This window comes from Equus quagga, chromosome 5 (genome assembly GCF_021613505.1).
Source record: "Equus quagga isolate Etosha38 chromosome 5, UCLA_HA_Equagga_1.0, whole genome shotgun sequence".
Classification (NCBI taxonomy): Eukaryota; Metazoa; Chordata; class Mammalia; order Perissodactyla; family Equidae; genus Equus; species Equus quagga.
Genome location: NC_060271.1, coordinates 50,070,318 through 50,090,815, shown reverse-complemented (window position 1 = coordinate 50,090,815; position 20,498 = coordinate 50,070,318). Strand labels below are relative to the sequence as shown.

At 42.1% G+C, this 20,498-nt stretch overlaps 1 protein-coding gene across 7 annotated transcripts in view; it reads left to right on the top strand.

Moving 5' to 3' along the window:
- The window catches only part of LIMS1 (LIM zinc finger domain containing 1), a 158,494-nt gene that overhangs the window by 121,678 nt on the left and 16,318 nt on the right, over positions 1-20,498 (top strand). For 4 of the 7 annotated variants that reach the window (XM_046661355.1, XM_046661356.1, XM_046661354.1 and 1 more), the window contains exon 2: positions 10,336-10,495. In XM_046661355.1, the coding sequence (XP_046517311.1) occupies positions 10,336-10,495 (160 nt within the window). Of the gene's footprint in view, positions 1-5,981; positions 6,215-10,335; positions 10,496-20,498 lie in introns of those variants that run through there. The other 3 variants (XM_046661350.1, XM_046661351.1, XM_046661352.1) reach the window with 2 other exon arrangements.

Sequence of the window (20,498 nt, the reverse complement as noted above, 5' to 3'; positions counted from 1 at the left end):
AGATCTGGCAAAATTGTAAGCAAAGAGACAGAGCCACAAATCTGTCTTAATATCCATATAAATGCTGTTATGCTGATTGATTAAACATTTTAAAAATATTTACATAGTATATATGATACTTGTGACCATAAAACTGATTCATATCCAGGTGACTTTTATTGAAGAGCTCTGTTTAGGATTACTGAGTGCCAAGCACCCTCATTAACATAGTCCTAACTGGAAATAGAGGAAACCAAAAAGAAATGGAAGGTCTCCTGCTTGCTTCCCCTTAATACAGTATTTCTTAAATAGTATAACTTGAAGAGATAAGAGAATTTTTAAATTTAAATTTAAGTTTCTGGGGCCAGCCCCATGGCCAAGTGGTTAAGTTTGCGTGTTCTGCTTTGGCAGCCAGTTGTTCGCAGGCTCGGATCCTGGGCGTGGACCTAGCACTGTTCATCAAGCCATGCTGAGGCGGCGACCCACACAGAAGAACTAGAATGACCCACAACTAGGATATACAGCTATATACTGGGGCTTTGGGGAGAAAAAAAAAGGAAGATTGGCAACAAATGTTAGCTCAGGGCCAATCTTCCTCACCAAAAAAGCATACTTTAAAAATAAATACATGTAAGTTTCCAGCGCTAATGTGAGTTAGCAGAAGGACACCATAGAACCGACTTAGTTGATGGTGCGGAGCAGTTTAGTGGCTGAGCGGTGGGGGTGAGGGAGTGTCCTCTGTTCGAGCTCCGTCCTCTAGTGGCTCTGTCAGCAGTACGAACCATGAGCCGGCTGTACTCAGGCCACTGGGGGAAACAAAACACAGACCAAAAACAGTTTTGCTTTAATTTCAACCTAATATCTTGTTGTTGACCAAGAATCAAATCATTCTTTTAGTAAGCTCTTTACTTTCATCAAAGGGACAGTTAAGATTAGGAGGACACATACATTCACACACAAACTATTAAAAGATTTTACTTGTCACAAATAACTCAAGGTAGTGTTTGAATTTTTTCCCAAATACATTTATTACTCTTTTTTTCCTCCTTGTCCATGCAATTATCTAATGGAATGATATTTCTGACTTCTTTTTGTACTAATCTGCATGTATATAAACTTAATACATATACATAATAAAAATTGAAACTACACACCTATAAGAACAGTTAAAATAAAAAATAATCATAACCCCAAATGCTGACAAGGATGTGGAAAATTGAGTCTCTCATACATTGCTGGTGGGAATGTAAAAATGATATGGCCACTCTAGAAAAAAGTTTGACAGTTTCTTAAAGAAACTAAACATACGCTTATCATTACAACTCAGCAATTTCACTCTTGGACATTTATCCCAAAGAAGTGAAAACTTAGATTTACACAGAAACTTATGCACAGCTGAATTCACAACAGCCCCAAACTGGAAACTACTTAAATCTCCTTCAATGGGTGAATGGTTAAACAAACTGTGTTATGTCCATACCATGGAATACTACTCAGCAATAAAAAGGAGCAAGCTATTGAGATATATATATATAACTTGGATGCATCTCAAGGACACTATGCTGAGTGAATGAAGCCAACCTTAAAAGGTGACATCCTGATGATTCCATTTATGTAACTGTCTTAGTTTGGGCTGCTATAACAAAAATACCATAGGTGGGGCCAGCCCGGTGGTGCAGCGGTTAAGTGCGCACGTTCCACTTCTCGGGAGCCTGGGGTTTGCCAGTTCGGATCCTGGGTGTGGACATGGTGCCACTTGGCACACCATGCTGCGTCCCACATATAAAGTAGAGGAAGATGGGCATGGATGTTAGCTCAACGCCAGTCTTCCTCAGCAAAAAGAGAAGGATTGGCAGCAGTTAGCTCAGGGCTAATCTTCCTCAAAAAAAAAAAAAAACAAAAAACCATAGGCTACATGGCTTAAACAACAAATATTTACTTTTCAGGGTTCTGGAGGCTGAGATCCAAGATCAAGACACCAGCAGATCATGGTGTCTGATCCACGTCCTGGCTTGTAGACAGCTGCCTCTGGCTGTATCCTCACATGGTCAATAGAGAGTCCTCTGTGTCTCTTCCTCTTGTTATAAGGGTATTAATCCCATTCTGAGGGATTAATGCCCCACTCATGACCTAATGTAACCCTACTCACCTCCTAAGGCCCCACTTCCAAACACCATCGCATTGGGGGATAGGCTTCACCGTGTGAATTCTGAAGGACACAAATATTCAGTCCATGGCAGTAACACTCTCTAAATTACAACTACATGAATGAAAAACAGATTAGTGGTTGTCAGGGGTCAAGGATGGCAGGGTGGGGAAAGGTGGGTGTCACTATCAGAGATAACATGAGAGAGATCTTTGTGGTGATAGAATAGTTCTATACCTTGATGGGGTGATGGTTACATGAATGTACCCATGTGATAAAATGACTTAGACCTTGGGCAGCCCTTTGGCATAGGGGTTGAGTTCGTGCGCTCAGCTTTGGTGGCCTGGGGTTTGCAGGTTTGGATCCCAGGCACAGACCTACACACTGCTCATCAGGCGATGCTGCGGCAGCACCCCGCACAGAGAGTGGAGGAAGACTGGCACGGATGTTAGCTCAGTGACAATCTTCCTCAAGCAAAAAGAGGAAGATTGGGAACAGATGTTAGCTCAGGGCCAATCTTGTAAAATAAAATGATATAGACCTATACACATGCATTGTACCAATGTCAGATTCCTGGTTTTGATATCGTATTACAGTTACAGAAGATGTAATCATTGGGGAAACTGTGTGAAGTGTACAAAGGACTTCTCTGTACAATTTTTGTAACTTCTTGCAACTCAATAATTATTTCAAAATAAAAAGTTAAAAATTCGATTGTAGATCTTTCACATTATTTTTAATTCCTTGGCAGAAAAGAGACTTCATTGTGTCATATGTTCAGGAGCCATTAGCTTTTTCTTAGTTCTACTTTTCTGTCTGGTAGAAATAAACCAGTTATGAAGTAAATCAGATAGTTACATTTTTAGATCTCCTGCTGACTCAGAGTGCTTAGCAGACTGGTAGCTAATTTGCTTTCGTTGTTTCCATGGTTTGCTAGATCAAGTAGATGGGTTATTCACCCCACTTCATTCATCAACATACAATTTACTGTGCATCTGCAAAGTGGTGGCCTCTTCATGACTCTCAGGCACCAGCACGAGCAAGACAAAGTTCCTACCCCCGTGGAGGTTACATTTTTGGCATGTGAAGAGAGGCGAAAAGGTAGAGATGTGTCTGCAGCGCTCCCTGATGCAGTGTGAACTGAAGGGAAAGGTAGAGACATGTCTGCAGCGCTCCTTGATGCAGTATGAACTGAAGGGAAAGGGGAGTCTCCCAGTGCTGGCTTCTGTGCTTACAGGGCTGGCTTCTGTGCTTACAGGGCTTCTGCCCTGTAAGTTGGTGTCTCCAAGTAGCATTACCTCAGTGTGGCTGAATATTTTGGATCTGATCATGTTTCTGGCAGGATAATGAACATGATTTGAAATCACTAGAACTAGTATGGCTTAAGAAATGTAAAGAATATGGTAAGGAGAATAAGGTAAGGAAAATAAAGAAGTGGAGCCTGACAGCTTTTTTCTTTAGCATGGACAAATATATCAGTTCCTGGAAGCACCAGTAAGGGATGGATTTTACAAAGAGGTAAAAAACAAACAAACAACAACATTGGAGGCAGATGTCTGAATTTGAACTTGGGACATTCCACTTACTAGCTGTGTGACTTTGAGCAGCTCATTTAAGCTCTCTGAGAAGGTAATATAAGTCTTGTTTATTTTATTTATTTATTTTTAAAAAGTATTTTTTATTTTATTTTTTTTAAAGATTGGCACCTGTGCTAACATCTGTTGCTAACCTTCTTTTTTTTTTCCCCCTTCTCCCCAAAGCCACCCAGTACATAGTTGTATATTCTAGTTGTAGGTCCTTCTGGCTCTGCTATGTGGGACGCTGCCTCACCACGGCTTGATGAGCCGCACTAGGTCCACACCCAGGATCCGAACCAGCAAAAACCTGGGCTGCTGGAGCAGAGCGTGCAAAACTTAACCACTCGCGCACGGGGCTGTCCCCTTGTTTATTTTTAATGCAGGATAAATTAACTCTATTTGAAAGCTAATAGTAAACTGGCAAGTTGGGAGGATTATTGTTGAGAGACATAGTGGTGGTGGGCCTCTTTCCTCCTTTTTCACCATCAAGTCATTGTCTAGAACCTTCTCCCCGGGGAGGGGAAGTCCCTATGTTCATGGACTGAGTCCCTGTATACCAAGGTAGGGAAGTTTAAAGATAATTAAAATAAAGTTTGATTTTGAGTTTTGGAAAGAGGAGTGTCTTAGGTAAAGTAGAAGTGTGACTAGAGAGAACATAGTCAGGTTAAGAGGGAAGAAGTGTTCTGGGCCGGAGGCTTGTCTGGCTCCGCACTGCCTGCCATGCCACCTAAACTAATTCAGTGCATTGTGCTTCTGGTCTCAGAGTCCGAGTGTGTGTGTGTGTGTGTGTGTGTGTGTGTGTTTCCATGCCTGCTGCCTCCTCTCTCTATTCCCCGTGGTCATTTAAAAAAATATTAAACATGAGGGTGTTTCTTTCCTATTAAAAAACGGTGAGTCTCTTGTTCCATAAGCCACAGGCCTCAGACATGGGCAGGATCCACAGCCTTTGAGTTTCTGACCTGTGCTCTGAGTTCTGTAAGGTTCAGAGTGAGAAGACTAGATCTCATTTTCTGTTTCTAGTACCATGTTGTATCCACTACCTGATCTTTTCTAGTTAACCTCTTTTGCTCTCCAGAAATTATCTTTAACCATTTTCTCACATAGTAAACAATATAGGCTCTAGAATCAGACTACGTAGGTTTAAATCTTGTCTTCACCTACTTACTAGTTATTCCTCATCTGTAAATAATGCCTACCTTATCGGGATATGATAGTAAGCACTTACTAACACTTGGGCATCATTATTCATAGTTAGGGCTCAAGAGCCTCAGCCACATTTTATCTATTTGCTATTGATTTCATGGCTCTCCTGTGTCTGGTGCGATCTGCTCTGTTGGTGAGTGTAACTTTTACCTGTTCTCAAGATTCCCTTTCTCAAGTGCCCCTTGGTACCTTGGTGTTTGTGGGGTGGTACGTTGGTGCTGAAAGGGCTGAAACTTGAGAAGACTCTGAACCCTTGTATTGCCAGTGAAACTGCATCATCATCACCTTCACAGCTGATACTGTTACATGACGGCAGTAGTGTGGAGTGAGTATAGCAGAATGCCAGTGGCATCCTTAGTCATGATAAAGACCAAGGAACATTGACTCCCCTAAGACAGAATTCGGCGGGGTCAAATAGAAAGAGTTCTAACTAAACTCCAGTTCTTTCCTATTTCCTCATGTGTCCATTTATTGAACAGTGTCGAACTCTTACTATGTGCCAAGTACTAGGATAAATAAAAGTCAAACGTAGCTCTTAATTTTGGGAACTCTCAGACTCCCAGGGGAAGGCAGCCTAGGGCATAGCTGGCAAGCATGCCCTGGGCATTATGCCCCTCAGAGTGTGCCAGCACCGTTAACCACACCAGACAGCTTGTTAGAAACACAGAATTGCTTGGGGGTGTTCTTCGAGCTCTCCAGGAGATTCCTCTGCCCACCACAGTTGAGAGCATGATGTTAGTGTTGATGAAGCCTGGGGACAGATACCCAGGGGACATGGCTATTTCTTTCTCTGGGAGCTTACCCAGCAGTCCTCTGTCCCTGGAGTAGCATTTGTAGACAGAGTCTGCCGGGAAGGCCGCTCCAGCGAGGACTGCCACCATGCTGTGGAATGTTTTCTAGAGCTTCCAGAATACCTCAGTAAATCAGGACTGTCACGCCCATTGACTGCTTTGCTGCTGGAGCTCTTAACGTGAAGGGCCAGGAGCGACCCTGGCAAGCCTGGGGCTGACGTGTGTGGGAACAGTGGGAGTGACCCTGGCGGGGAAGCAGGGGCGCCTGGATATTGTTTTTCCACCTCCTGTCCTGCTACTTTCTGCCCTGGGCTCCGAGCTCTCAAGCACCCACAGATGGCGTTCCCGGGCAGGGCGCGCCCCTATGTCATCCCAGAGAACGAAGAAATCCCCCAGACAGCCCTTAACAGTGTCCACCAGGCGAATGGCAATGAAGACGAGAGGGCTGTGTCCAAGCTGCAGCGCAGGCACAGTGACGTAAAAGTCTACAAGGAGTTTTGTGACTTTTACGCGAAATTGTAAGTGTCCCCTCTCCTGGAACTCCCCTCTTCCACATCTAGTCCTCTTGGGCACTAACCGTTTACAGTTCTATTTGCTCGACTTTCAGCAGGGGCTTCCCAGGGTGACTGAGGGTCGGGGGCTGGGGAGCTGCTGCCGCCGGGCTGCGTCAGCAGGCAGGTGGGTGACCCCTCCTGTAGACTGCCGGGGGTGAAATGCAGATATGAAGGAAAATGCCACCTTTCAAGTAGGAGGAGGCATGTCCTTGTCTTCAGTAGGCTCCTGAGAGTAGCAGGCTTTCATTAGGTAGTACAAGAGGGAGGTTTCGAGTCCTCATTGTCAGGATGTATAATACGAAAATTTTATGCTCTAAAACTTCCCATAGATAAGGATTGGGTTGAAGGAAACAGTGAAAAACTGAATTACAGACTGTTGATAAAGATACACATTTTTGTTATGTTTAACAACCAACAATTTGAAGTAGGCTAAATGGGTTTCTTAATACAGTCTCTAAAGGACTGAATGAATAAATAAGTATGTTGTGTAACTAGCAAATATGTATTTGTAAATAAAACATGCCATTAACTCTAAAAAGTTAGTCTAATTCATATTATTAAATGGGTTTTAGCAGTTTAAAAAAAAATAGTGCAAAGTAGTATTTAGACCAACTCTTGTAAGATTATTGACCTCATTCAAAGTTGGAATCTTGAAATTATTATAAATCCCCAATTTGTCATGTAAGGGTTCAGGAGAGTTTAAGTGACCTGATTGTCTATTGCGGTTAATCCGTTCTGTCTAGTACTGCCACAGATCACATTTGTTTTCCTAACAAGAGTAACTGGGCCATTGTAATTATACTATAACTGAAATACTGAGTGAACTCTCAGGATGCTTTTTAGATTTACACATTTTTGCATTTTATTGCCAGAATATTTGTTGCACGTACTTTGGTAACTGAGGCGCTTGAGTCTGGCAGGCTCAGGTTCCTGTGTGCGGGTGATGTGGAAGTTGGTCAGCGCGGTCAGTCACGGCAGCCCGGGGTGGAGTGTCCGCTAAAGGCGCTCACGTATCTCTGTTCTCCCACATCTGTATTCTTGTCAGCCACACTTTGTCGTGAAAATTCTTTTCTGAAAAATTAGCAAATTAATTCTAACTGACAGCTATAACTATCATTCGTACTTTTAGAAAGTACCTTCTGTCAGATATAGTATTAAAGGCAGAAATCAACTGTACTCACACAGGTCAACATAGCCCATCAGCTGTGACAAAGGTTCCTCTTTGGTGGGGCGCTGTGAGGGGGCTGCGGGTTTGGGGAGGGGACGTGGGAAATCTCTGAACTTCCTGCTCAGTTTTGCTGTGAACCTAAGACTGCTCTAAAACGTAGTCTATTAAAAAAAGTACGTAGTGCTGGAGGGTCAAAGACGAGAGGAAAGGGAAGTGTAAACAGCTCACTAGGTTGGTGAGGTTGTTGGTCTTTTTTTTTCTGAAAGTTTCCTCTAAAGTTCTGTTTCCTTTCTTTTCCTCCTTGTTATTAAAAGGAATACCTCTTCAAAAATACATATTATATTATCTCTAAAACTTAGTTTATTTTTCCCGTGTGTGGGAAAAAACTTATATGCTTGTTTTTATAATGTGTCTACCTATTTTCTAATTCTGTTTGACTATTTGAATATAAACAGTCTGTAGTATAATGAGTATAAACAAGTCAGTGATAAATGTGCTGATCTTGTGACCCCTTTACACTCTTAAAAATTACTGAGGTCCCCAGAGAGCCTTTGTTTATCAATATTAACTGTAGTAGAAAATAAAGCTGAGAAAATTTTTTAATATTTATTAATTTAAAAAACAAACTCATACACAATAATATTAATAAACATAAATGACAAAAGGTTGGTGGGAAAAGTGGCAGTGTATTACATTTTTGCAAATCTTATTAATATCTGTCTTAATAAAGGGCAGTTTCTCATATCTGTGTCTGCATTCATCCTATTGTAATATATTATTTTAGATAAAATAAAGAAAGAAAATATGGCCTCCCACAGAGATGTAATTGAAAAGAGAGGGCCTTCCAAACCCATGAAAGGGTCATGGTGGTCCCTACACTTTGAGAACCACAGATCTAGGTAATCATGAATCAAGACATTCCAGAATGTTCTTCTTTTTCAGCTTTTTTAGAGTTCTATTAAAATCATTGAGGATTTGGTGAATCTTTTGAGAGGATTAAAATTAATAATAGTGCTTTATATTTGAGTAGCATCTGCTGGCTTCCAAAGTGGTTTTATATATTTTTTCTTATTTTATCCTCAAACAGTACTAAGAACTGCTGGGGCAGGTGTGGGCTTACCATTCTTCATCAAGGGACACCTGTGGCTTTTGGTCAAGAGAAAGGGGGAAGCACAAACCTTTCCAGGAGTTTTGCTGAAACGGCCACAGTTCGTCAGGCTTATAGCAAAGCCCGCTGAAGAAGGGGCTTTATGGACTTTTCTGCCTGACTCACAGTGACTTTGAGATGACAAAGTAGAAAATTTGTTTTCATATGAGACTTAGGCTAGGTTTGCCAAACAATGAGGCGGTCTCCCTTCCTCCCTTCCTTCCTTTTTTTTTTTTGGTGACGTTTTAATTCTCTATTTAAGCCCATGAAGTCAAGTTGAGTTTTGATGGGTACTGGGTTATGAACACGGTACTTCTGCATGGGGTAGTTATGGCAAGGCTACAAAATAGGAAGACTGTTCTTTGGAACCTTTTGGCGGAAGGAGGCACAGTTGTCGTCCGTTGGGGTGGGATGGTATGTGCAAACCCTTTTGCTAAGGAAAGAGCAAAACTCAGAAACTGCTATGGGATAAGGCAGTTAATGTGTCTGTAAATGGAGACCCCCATCCTGCCTGCCTCACGGGGCAATTGAGGAGATTCAGGGGAACGTGGGCAGTAACTTCACAAGTAGATCGTTTCAATATCCAGGTGGTCAGAAGTGGCACAGGGGACCAGATACACAGGGAGAGCTTGTTCTGAGTGGGCGTCTGAAATAAACTTGCCACATTATGAAGGACAGCTGACCACTGACTGCTCTGCTTAGGGGACCTTCTCCGCTCCAAGGCCTTTCAGAAACAGAACAGTTCTTGACGTGAAATCCAGGGGGCTCGTTAGAGAATAAATAATCATCTGTTATATGCTTGATGATAACGCTTTTCTTCTTCTAAACTACACGGTGGGTAGGTGCAACTTGGGACCATTGATTGAATGCCTCCTGTGTTTTTCCAAGTGCAGGAAAATGACTGGCGAGGGAGTCACCAAGTCACTGGGCTTGTCTGGTTCCTTGACTGCCTGAGTTTCATTTTCCTCACCTGTGAAGTGTGGTGGTGCCCCTGTCACCTCCTCTCACGTGTTTGAAATTGGTATTGCAATTCGGTTGTAATCTTGTGAGCAGGGGACCTGGAGTCTGGTCCACCTCTCTGAACCTCCGTTTCATTGTCTGTAAAATGACCTTCATAATGTAAAATTCTGTGATTTTAAGATACTTAGAGATAATAGGTAGATAAATAAGATATAGATAATAAGATATTTATAATATTAGTGTCCAAATTTTTTTTTTTTTTTTTACTAATTAGATTGTAGGACTAAGGCATCTTGGCTAGTTTTAAGAGTTACTTAAGCAGATGCTTTCAACAGGTTATAGCCAAAGGGATGATCAGTGACTAGGCTGTGCCATGGCATTCAGTGGATGTACAGTTTAGATTCTGTTCTCAGAAGGGAGAAAAATTGGCTTTGAGATGTTGACTTGGGGATGTTTTATTTAAGCTACTTACGAGCTCCTTGAGGCTGACTGTTGACTCTCATCTCTATCCCTAGTTCCCATAGAGAGTGGGCACTGGCCATAGTATGTTTAGCAGGAGGACTGTCAGGATTGTTAAAGAAAAGCAGATTCCGAGCAGGAGGCCCTTTCAGAACCTGAGATACTAGGACAAAGAGATGGGAACAGTTTGAGTTGAGTACTTAAGACCCAAGCAAGAAATTGGGCTTTATGATAGATAAAATACGATTTTTGTGAACAGGTAGAATTTGCTGCTCAGTTCTTTGTGTCATTTGGTCTTATATCTAAGAAAAGCTTGACAGTCTGTGACGGCTTGTCTTTTGTGTGTTTCAGCAACATGGCCAATGCCCTTGCCAACGCCACTTGTGAGCGCTGCAAGGGGGGTTTTGCGCCCGCCGAGAAGATCGTGAACAGTAATGGCGAGCTGTACCATGAGCAGTGCTTCGTGTGTGCTCAGTGCTTCCAGCAGTTCCCAGAGGGCCTGTTCTATGAGGTGAGTCAACCTGGACAGAGCAGAGAGGTACCATTCCCCTCTGCTCCCTCTCCTTCCCTTCCTTGTTTGAGGCATCCTTCTTCATTTTAGATTTCAGTATCAAAGGTTACCTTGAAGGGGCAGGAACACTGCCAGGTGTTTGGTACTTGTCAGGTCTGTGATGGCTCAGGTATGGAATGCCCTGACAGTCCCCACCATTTATACTGTTTATTTCATCTTCCTCTTTCAGAACCGCCCCCCCGGTACCTCGTGACTTGACCCATCAGAGCTGAGCAGTTCAGCTCAGCAGACAAAACCTTTTCATACGCTTCAGCCACAGTTTTTCTGGCTTCTCCACCCAGGTCCCCACTTGCCTTCTCCCCTACACATACCTCCTGATTCCTGCCTCTGTGTCCTGCCTCCTCAGAGGACCACTAAACATCCTCTTTAAAGGAAGATATCTGTTACCTGCTCCACAACTTTGAGGCGATGAGTGGTAACTTCCATGGATTCATTTTCTAAGGAGGATCTTGTTTGGGAACGAGTATTTGGGGGGATACCTTGCTTGTATTTAGCTCTCCTATATGTCTTATATTCTTTTCCAAATACTTGGTTTTCTTGATCCTCCAATATTACCACGTGGTCTTCACTTCCTTTGTTTTTATTCTTACCATAACTGAAACCTCCTTTTCACAAAATAGTCTACTTTTGGGACTGGTCTAGCGAAGCTGACTGCATGCTGTTAATGAAAATAGGAGTGCTGTGTGTGTGTGTGTGCACATGTGCGTGTGAGAGATCAATTAGATCATTTACTTTTACCAAGTTGGTCCTTACATATTTGTGTATCTATATGTTATTCGTATGTGTGTCTCTATCTGGTAATATATGTACATAGAATTATGTTACAGCCAAAGATGGCTGCTCTTTGATTTCTTCTGCCTTGATTTTTTAATTTCTCTGTTTTAAAAGCCATTCCTGAGGAAGGAAAGGTGGTTTTTAAAGATCATTAGTAAGTCAATTGTTTGCCTCTCAGACAGCATTTTCCCGTAGAAACAATGCCTCCTGAGAGTGAGGCTCCCAGGCTAGCCTGCAGGAAAGCTATTTATGCCATCATGGCACCTGAAATACAGAACTACTATGTGGATAGTAAAGTAACTCTGGGAAACAGCTGTAAGAGCTTTCATTAGGAAACACCATTTTATTCACTAGAACACACTTTTTGAGCTCCTACCGTGTCTCAGAAACATACATTCCCTACAACAAAAACCCTGGCAATAGGAATAGGAGTTCTTTTTCTCTTTTCTTTCAGTTCTTCCTATCTCCTTCCCTGGGTATTGGGAATCTCTTTCCCGTCAAGGGTGATGGCTTTGGGATGGGAATGGCAAGTGACAGCTGAGGTGAGACAGGAGCAGGAGAGAAGCAGTCCAACCGCAGGAGGGGAGAGGGGCTGCAGTGGGTGTGAATCTAGACATCAAGGTCACAGATCCCTCCTGAGCTTGTGGGTGGGTCCACCATTGGTAAGGAGAGTGGCCACTAGATTCATGAAGAAGAAAAAGAAATCCCTAGGGGCTGAGGCAGCAGGAAGAGAAAGGGAGAGGGGGGTGTTACTCAATCGAGTAAAAGGATCTAAGGACCTGCTTCTTCAGAGTCTTGACACAGCCTCTCAGGTCTCTAAGTCAGCACAGTGGAGGGGTGCCAGGACTGGAAGGAAGGAGGGGAGACTCCAGAGCACCTTGAAGGGAATCGCAGACTCTGCCTCCAGAGGGAACATCAGTCCTCACACTCTGTAAACCCCTTCTTATCTTACCTCTACGTTTTCTTTTCACTTGAGGCCCAGAGAGGTTGAAATGTCCTGATATCACAGCAGATTGGTGATATGAATGGGATGAGAACCTCATTTGATCTCCTAATGTCCAATGTGGTATTCTTTCCCTTACATATTCTTTTCAAATCTAAGACATGTTTATTGAAATGAGTAGTTATGGCAAAGGCCTTAGGAGAGATTCCAGAGGAACAATAGAGAAGACCTCAAAAGAGAAAGGCAGGCTGTGTTTTCCCAAACATTTTTGTTATTTCCCTGGCCTGCTGTTCCCTTTCTGTCACTTTCTTTTTCCTACCTTGTCCATCCGCCTGCCGCTTTGGAGTCATTGCCCTCACCTCCTAAGCTCCTAGTTCATGTGTGGGTACCGTCGCTGCCCTGCCACTTGTGCTTAGTCAGAGGGCAGGCTCCGGCAGCGCCTGAGTGGACGGAATAAAGCATGACTCACACTTGTTCTCCTGCCACCTCTCACTCATCTTTCCTTCTGGACTATAAATACCCTCCCTGGGTCGTCTGATATTATTCTAGAAGATGTTAGGATTATCCAGAACTAGTCTAGGACAGGCATACCTCGTTTCATTGTGCTTCGCAAATACTGCGTTTTTTACAGATTGAAGGTTTGTGGCAACCCTGCATCGAGCAAGTCTGTAGGTGCCATTTTTCCACCAGCATTTGCGTACTTCATGTCTCTGTGTCACGTTCTGGTAGTTCCGGCCGTATTTCAAACTTTTCCATTATTATTGTATTTGTTATGGTGATCTGTGATCAGTGATCTTTGCTGTTACTGTTGTAGTTGTTCTGGAGCACCATGAACCACGCCTGTATAAGACGGCAAACTTAATCAATAAACGTTGTGTGTGTTCTGACTGTTCCACCAACCAGCCATTCCCTCGTCTCTCTCCCTCTCTTTGAGCCTGCCTACTCCCTGAGACACAGCAATATTGAAATTAGGCCAATTAATAACCTGACAATGGCCTCTGAAGTGTTCAAATGAAAGGAAGAGTCGCACATCTCTTACGTTAAATCAAAAGCTAGAAATGATTAAGCTTAGGAAGAAAGGCATGTCGAGAACCGAGACAGGCCAAAACCTAGGCCTCTTGTGTCAAACAGCCAGGTTATGAATGCAAAGGAAAGTTCTTGAAGGAAATTAAAAGTGCTACTCCAGTGAACACATGAATGGTAAGAAAGTGAAACAGCCTCATTGCTGATACGGAGGAAGTCTTATTGGTCCGGATAGAAGATCAAACCACCACAATGTTCCCCTAAGTCACAGCCTAATCCAGAGCAAGGCCCTAACTCTCTTCAATTCTATGAAGGCTGAGAGAGGGGAGGAAGCTGCAGAAGGAAAGTCTGAAGCTAGCAGAGGTTGGTTCATGAGGTTGAAGGAAAGAAGCCACCTCCATAACAAACGTGCAAGGCGAAGCAGCAAGCACTGATGGAGAAGCTGCAGCAGGTTATCCAGAAGATCTGGCTGAGAGACTCAATGAAGGTGGCTCCACTAAACAGCAGATTTTCAATGCAGATGGAACAGTCTTTATTGGAAGAAGATGCCATCTGGGACTTTCGTAGCTAGAGAGGAGAAGTCAATGCGTGGCTTCACAGTTTCAGAGAACAGGCTGTCTCTCTTATTAGGGGCTCATGCAGCTGGCGACTTTAAGTTGAAGCCAGTGCTCATTTACCATTCCAGAAATCCTCAGACCCTTAAGAATTATGCTAAATCTATTCTATGTGTGCTCTATAAATGGAACAACAAAGCCTGGATGACAGCACGTCTGTTTCCAACATTGTTTACTGAATAATTTAAGCCCGCTGTTGAGACCTACTGCTCAGAAAAAGGGATTCCTTTCAAAGTATAACTGCTCATTGACAATGCACTTGGTCACCCAAGAGGTCTGATGGAGATGTGCAATGAGGTTAATGTTGTTTTCATGCCTGCTAACTCAACATCCATTCTGTAGCCCATGGATCAAGGAATCATTTCAACTTTCAAGTCTTATTATTTAGAAATACTCTTCAGGGGCTGGCTTAGTGGTGTAGTGGTTAAGTTTGCACTCTCTGCTCAGTGGCCCAGCGTTCGCGGGTTCAGATCCTAGGCATGGACCATTCATCAAGCCATGCTGTGGCAGTGACCCACATACAAAATAGAAGATTGGCACAGACATTAGCTCAAGGCTAATCTTTCTCAAGCAAAAAAGAGGAAGATTGGCAACAGATGTTAGCTCAGGGCCAATCTTCCTCACCAAAAAAAAAAAAAGAAAAAAAACTTTTCATAAGCCTGTAGCTGCCATTGGTAGTGATTCCTCTGATGGACCTGGGCAAAGTCAGTTGAACACCTTCTTGAAAGGATTCACCATTCTAGATGCCATTAAGAACATTTGTGATTCACGGGAAGAGGTCAAAATATCAACATTAACAGAAGTTTGGAAGAAGATGATTCCAGCCTTCATGGATGACTTTGAGGTTTCAAGACTTCAGTAGAGGAAGTAACTGCAGATGTAGTGGAAACAGCAAGAAAATTAGAACTAGAAGTGGAGCCTGAAGATGTGACTGGATTGCTGCCATCTCATGAGAAAACCTTAACAGAAGAGGAGTTACTTCTTAAGGGTGAGCAAAGAAAGTGGGTTCCTGAGATGGAATTGACTCCTGGTGAAGATGGTGTGAAGATTGTTGAAATAACTACAAAGGATTTAGAATTTACATGAACTCAGTTGATAAAGCAGCAGCAGGGTTTGAGAGGATTGACTCCAATTTTGAAAGAAATTCTACCGTGGGTAAAATGCTGTCAAACAGCATCGCATGCTACAGAGAAATCGTTCATGAAGCAGAGTCAATCAGTGTGGCAAACCTCACTGTTGTCTTATGTTAAGAACTTGCCACAGCCACCACCACCTTCAGCAACCACCACCCTGATCAGTCAGCACCATCAACATCGAGGCAGGAGGCTCCACCAGCAAAAAGGTTATGACTCGCTGAAGGCTCAGATGGTGGTCAACATTTTTAGCAATAAAGTATATTTTAATTAAGGTATACATTTCTTTTTAGACATAATGCTGTTGCGCAGTTAATAGACTACAGTATAGTGTAAACATAACTTTTATATGCACTGGGAAACCAAGAAATTTTTGTGACTTGCTTTATTGTGATATTCGCTTTACTGTGGTGCTCTGGAACAGAACCTGCAGTATCTCCGAGGTCTGCCTGTAATGGGCTGTTGCCCAGTTAAGCTCCCTTGGGTCCTGAGGAAGAGTGCTATTTTTAGCTACATTTACAATTAAAACCCTTTTTTCAGGCCAGGGATTTGTAAACCTGCATGTGGAGAATACAGCTTTTCCTTTGGTTGAATGATATAGAGACAAATCTATCCAAGACTTCCAAGAAATAATCTGCATTTTCAGTTATGTCCAGCAATCAATTGTTTTCCAGAAAAGGAAGCTCAAAAACTTACCTCGTTTGCTTTCCATTTGAAACATGACTTACGTGCTTCAGTCTTGGTAACAATAGCAAATGCGTCTTTTCCACTCTATATCTTTGATATTGATTTTGTCTTGTCATTAAAACATCATCCTTCCCTCATTTCCACAGTCCCTACTCTCTTCTCTAGAAAACTAGCTGTGAAGACTTACAGGTGGGTTCCCTGCACTCACTCGCCCCTGAAAATGGGACCCGCTTTACTGTGGAACTTCCTGATGTTCTGGATCAGAGAGCCAGGACATGATTCCCTTGAGCCACGAAGACAGGTTAGAGTTGGATCTTGTTTCCTGCCCACTCACTGGGATGGGTGTCTGAGCTGAGCTGACTGAGCACAGGTCTTTCTGGCTCATCTGCACCTCCTTAAGAGTGATTTAGCAGCAAGCAGGATTATTACCCACATTGGCTCCTTACTCAAGGTGAATTTGAATCCCACTAGATTATGTGGTTTAAAAAGTGAACTTAAAGGTTACCATTAAGCTTGTAATCCATCACCACTGAAGAATGTAGGGTAGAACTTAAAGATTCTTATGCTCTGCAGCTTCTGTCGTCAGTAAGGACTACTTTACTCAAGGTGTTTCTTAACACAAGACATGATTAGTGGTGCTTTCAGCCTATCCCATCTGTTTCATTTCACTTATCCTCTCTGATTCCACACAGCACTTTGTTTATACCTTTAGTATGGAGAGCATTTACACATTTTAGTATAGCTATTTATTTATATGTTTATCTTCTTCCCGTCAAACTTTGAATACCTTAGGTACAAGGACTGTCCTAATTAATTCATTACCTCTATGACTTGTTTTACAGTAATTGATGACTATTAGATGCTTAATAAATACAGTGGTATGTATACAGTACTTGCATAGTATACATTGCTAATATACCAACTAGGAACTAGGTCAGGCATTTTCTAAAATAAACATTTGCAGGCTATACTTCAAAATCTTGGTACTCTTTACCCAATTCCTATTGTTCATCTCATGAACATTGTCCAAGCTTTATCATGCCTGCGTGCAGAGCGGCGAATGAAAGAAATGCATTCTTAAGTGGAAACAGGAGATTTCAGTTGTGGATACAACCATGAGTAGAACTCCTGAGCCATGATGTGTTTTCAGTACCATATGTAGTCCACTGACTTGATATGTTGGTTCAGGCCAATGTAGTGGTGTTGAATAAACTTACTTTCTTTTTTTTTTTTTTTTTGCTTTTTCTCCCCAAATCTCCCCAGTACATAATTGTATATTTTCATTGTGGGTCCTTCTAGTTGTGGCATGTGGGACGCCGCCCCAGCATGGCCTGATGAGCAGTGCCATGTCTGTGCTCAGGATCCGAACGGCAAAACCCTGGGCCACTGAAGCAGAGCGCGCAAACTTAACCACTCGGCCACCAGGCCAGCCCCTGAAGTTACTTTTTATTTAAAACCTACAGTAAAGTTGAAAGAATAATATAATGAATATTGTGTACCCTATGCATCTCACATACACACCACCCCCATTTTTTGCCAAATAATTTGAAAGTAAGTTGTAGACATATGACACTGAATGAAGTTACTTCTAATTTTTGTGTTTTAGAGGAAAAGGGGCAATGGAGGAGTCATAGTTAAGAGGTGATTTTGGGGATACTGGCATTACCAAAATGTTCTGTGATTGAGTGACATGTTATATCAAGTTGGGATCTTAATATACTCACTTTGGGTATTGGAGTATCATTTCTTGAATTAAAAGCTCTCCTCCCTCCAGTTTGTTTAAATGATTCAAATAACTGTAAATTCTATTTCCAAGAGCATACATTAAAAAGAAAAGAAAAGGAGCATAATTCTCTTCCCCTTGAGTATGGGCTGGACTTAATGACTCACTTCTAACAGGGATGTAGCAGCGGTAAAGTACTAACTTTGCAGTGGAGAAACCTGGCAGATATTAACCAAGTAATCAAGGTTAACATCAGTAAGAAGTCATGTACTCCCAAGATGCTGCGACAAATAGAGCACATTATTACCTCTGTGGTAGTCTTCCCCCAAATCTATGACCTCAGTCTACTCATGAGACAAACCCATAATGAGGAGCACTCTGCAAAACACCTGACCAGCACCCTTCAAAAGTACCAAGGTCATGCAAGACAGGGCAAGACTGAGTCTCCTCCACAGACTGGAGGAGACTAAGGAGCTCCAGGGGTCTGACTTCCCTGAGATTGGGGGAGTGACGTTTGTTCATTCATTTATTGACCTATCCATCCATTCAACAAATATTGATAATATTAGCTAGGCAGTTACAATGTGCCAGGCACCGTGTTATGTTCTAGGGTAGGATGATGAACCAAATAGATGCAGTCTTCAGGGAACTTGTGCTACAGTGGATTAGACTAGACTGACCAAGATCAAGTCATTGAAAGTTAGATACAAAAACTTCACAGTCTTATGAAGTGCTTGGTAATATGGAAAAGTTAAATCTACCTGAGGACGGAATTTTCCCCCCAGAATCCACTGAAAATTGTAATAGATGGTGTTTAAAGTGCTTTATAGCACAGTGCCTGGCATGTGAGAAAAGCTTAATAAATGGCTAATACTGGTTTTTAGAAAATTATCAGGAGGTGGTTTTGCACACTGTTAGTACGTATATCTACAGCAGCTGCCAGCGTAGGGCCTTCCCTTTTGAGGGTGCTCTGAGTATTTGCTGACTGAGAGAAGCCATCAATGAAACTATGCAGCCTAAGATGTCTTAGGAAGTGTGTATCCATAATTAGGACTTTGCCGGACCTCGACATTTTCCTCAGATTTGCACAGTGGGGAAAGAGGGTGGATTCATTTTATTGGTACGTGGTCAAAAAGGCACCCAGTAGTACCAGGCTATAATGTCATTGTTCCATGTCCAATAAAATCAGCTCTTCATCCCTGTTCAAGTGAGCAATTCTGAAGTAAAGGTCACATGTTGTGTTGGCAGAGAAGCCAGGGTTATTGTTCAACCATGATTTTTGAGTTCTGATAGAAACCCGCAAGATAATGTAAGAATTCTAGGTTGTATTCTCTATTGCTATGCCTGAGGGGTTGTGGATACAGAGGAAGAAGTACAGATTTGGGATCTGACAGCCATGGGTTTGAATCCCAGTTCCACTGGTTTTGGTGCAAGTTATATAGTCTTTCTGAATGTGAGTTTTCTCTAACAAGGCGAGAATCACACATGTCTCATAGTGTTATGAGTTTGAATCAAGGTAGCATGTACATTACCCAGTAAGTTAGCCCACTCTTTTCCTCCACTTCCCAGTGGGTACAACTTCAGAAAAGTAGTGCTTACACACTCTAAACCAGGGCTCCTCCTCCTCAGCACTACTGACGTTTTGAGCTGGATCTTTGTTGTGGGGGCTGTCCTGTGCATTGTAGGATGTTTAGTAACATCTCTAGTCTCTACCCACTAGATCCCCAGTTGTGACAACCAAAAATATCTCCATACATTGCCAGATATCCCCTGAGGAGCAAAATCACCCTGGTTGAGAACCACAGCCCTAAACAATGAGGGCATCTTTTCACAAATAGGCAGTGAACTTCACTGTGGTAATAGAAGCTGATCTAAATGGGCATGTGCCCTGGGTTACTGAGGCCTTAGACTACGTGAAACAAAAGTCGTTACAGTCCTGTCTCAGAATTTGACTGTAGTCAGAGTTAATTTTTATGCCATAAATTTAATTAGAAAGTATTTCTAGAAAGAGTTCACTTAAGAAGGACCCTAAAGAAAGCTTAGATTTTCTTGTTTAAATTGGCACAAGGGAAAATAAGTATACCACTCTTGGATAGTTCATCACTCAACTATTTGTAATGAAAATATCATCCTCATTTAGCAGAAGGCAAGATATGTTTTCTGTGTGCTGATTAGAACTGGTTCCCCAAACTGAAATTCATTTTTATCTATTCAAATGTTATACTTCTGCATTTTAATTTTAAATAAGTTTCAAATATTAATGATGATAAAAATTATTCATTTTTAAATGTTATCTCTATCAGAAGATAGTGATCATGGTCCTAATAGAAACAATGCAAACATGTTAAACCAATAACAGTGGTGTTCCTTTCCACCACCACCACCACCACAAGTCGAGGTGCTGCTTCCCGGTTTCTTGTGAGTCTCTCAAAGGTGGGGGTCCACCTGGCTTGTGGTACTTCGCATTCCTTTACGATGCCTGGAATGTTGTCCTTTATGCATCAATAAATGCCCTATAATTGCTAATTTTAGAAGATTTATGAGTTATATTTTTATTCCTAAATATTAAACCCGTGTTATGAGCTATGCACTATACTAGATGTTTTACAAACAATTGTTCTTATTCTTTTTCTTTCATTTGATTCTCACACAAACCCTGCAAGTTAAGGTATTTTTATTTCCAATTTATGTATGGCCATGATGAGGCTCAGAGACTTTGCCCACAGTTAACTGGTGGATAAGTAGTCAAATCAGGATTTTATCTCAGGCCTGCTCATCTCCACAAGCTGTGTTCTTCTCCACTGTGATGCCCTGACTCTCACTGAACCTGAAATGGTGCCCTAGGAATGATATTTTAAAAATCTGGTAGGTCATGCTCTCTTGTATATGGCGTCACTGCTGTTTCATTCAATTATCAATGAATATTTATGGAAAGTCTACAATGTATGGCATGCTGTGTAGACCACACCATGTCCTAGTTCCAGGAGTGAATACAATCTTCACAGTGATTTAGATAGAACTTGAAGACAGCTATCATGGTTCTTTT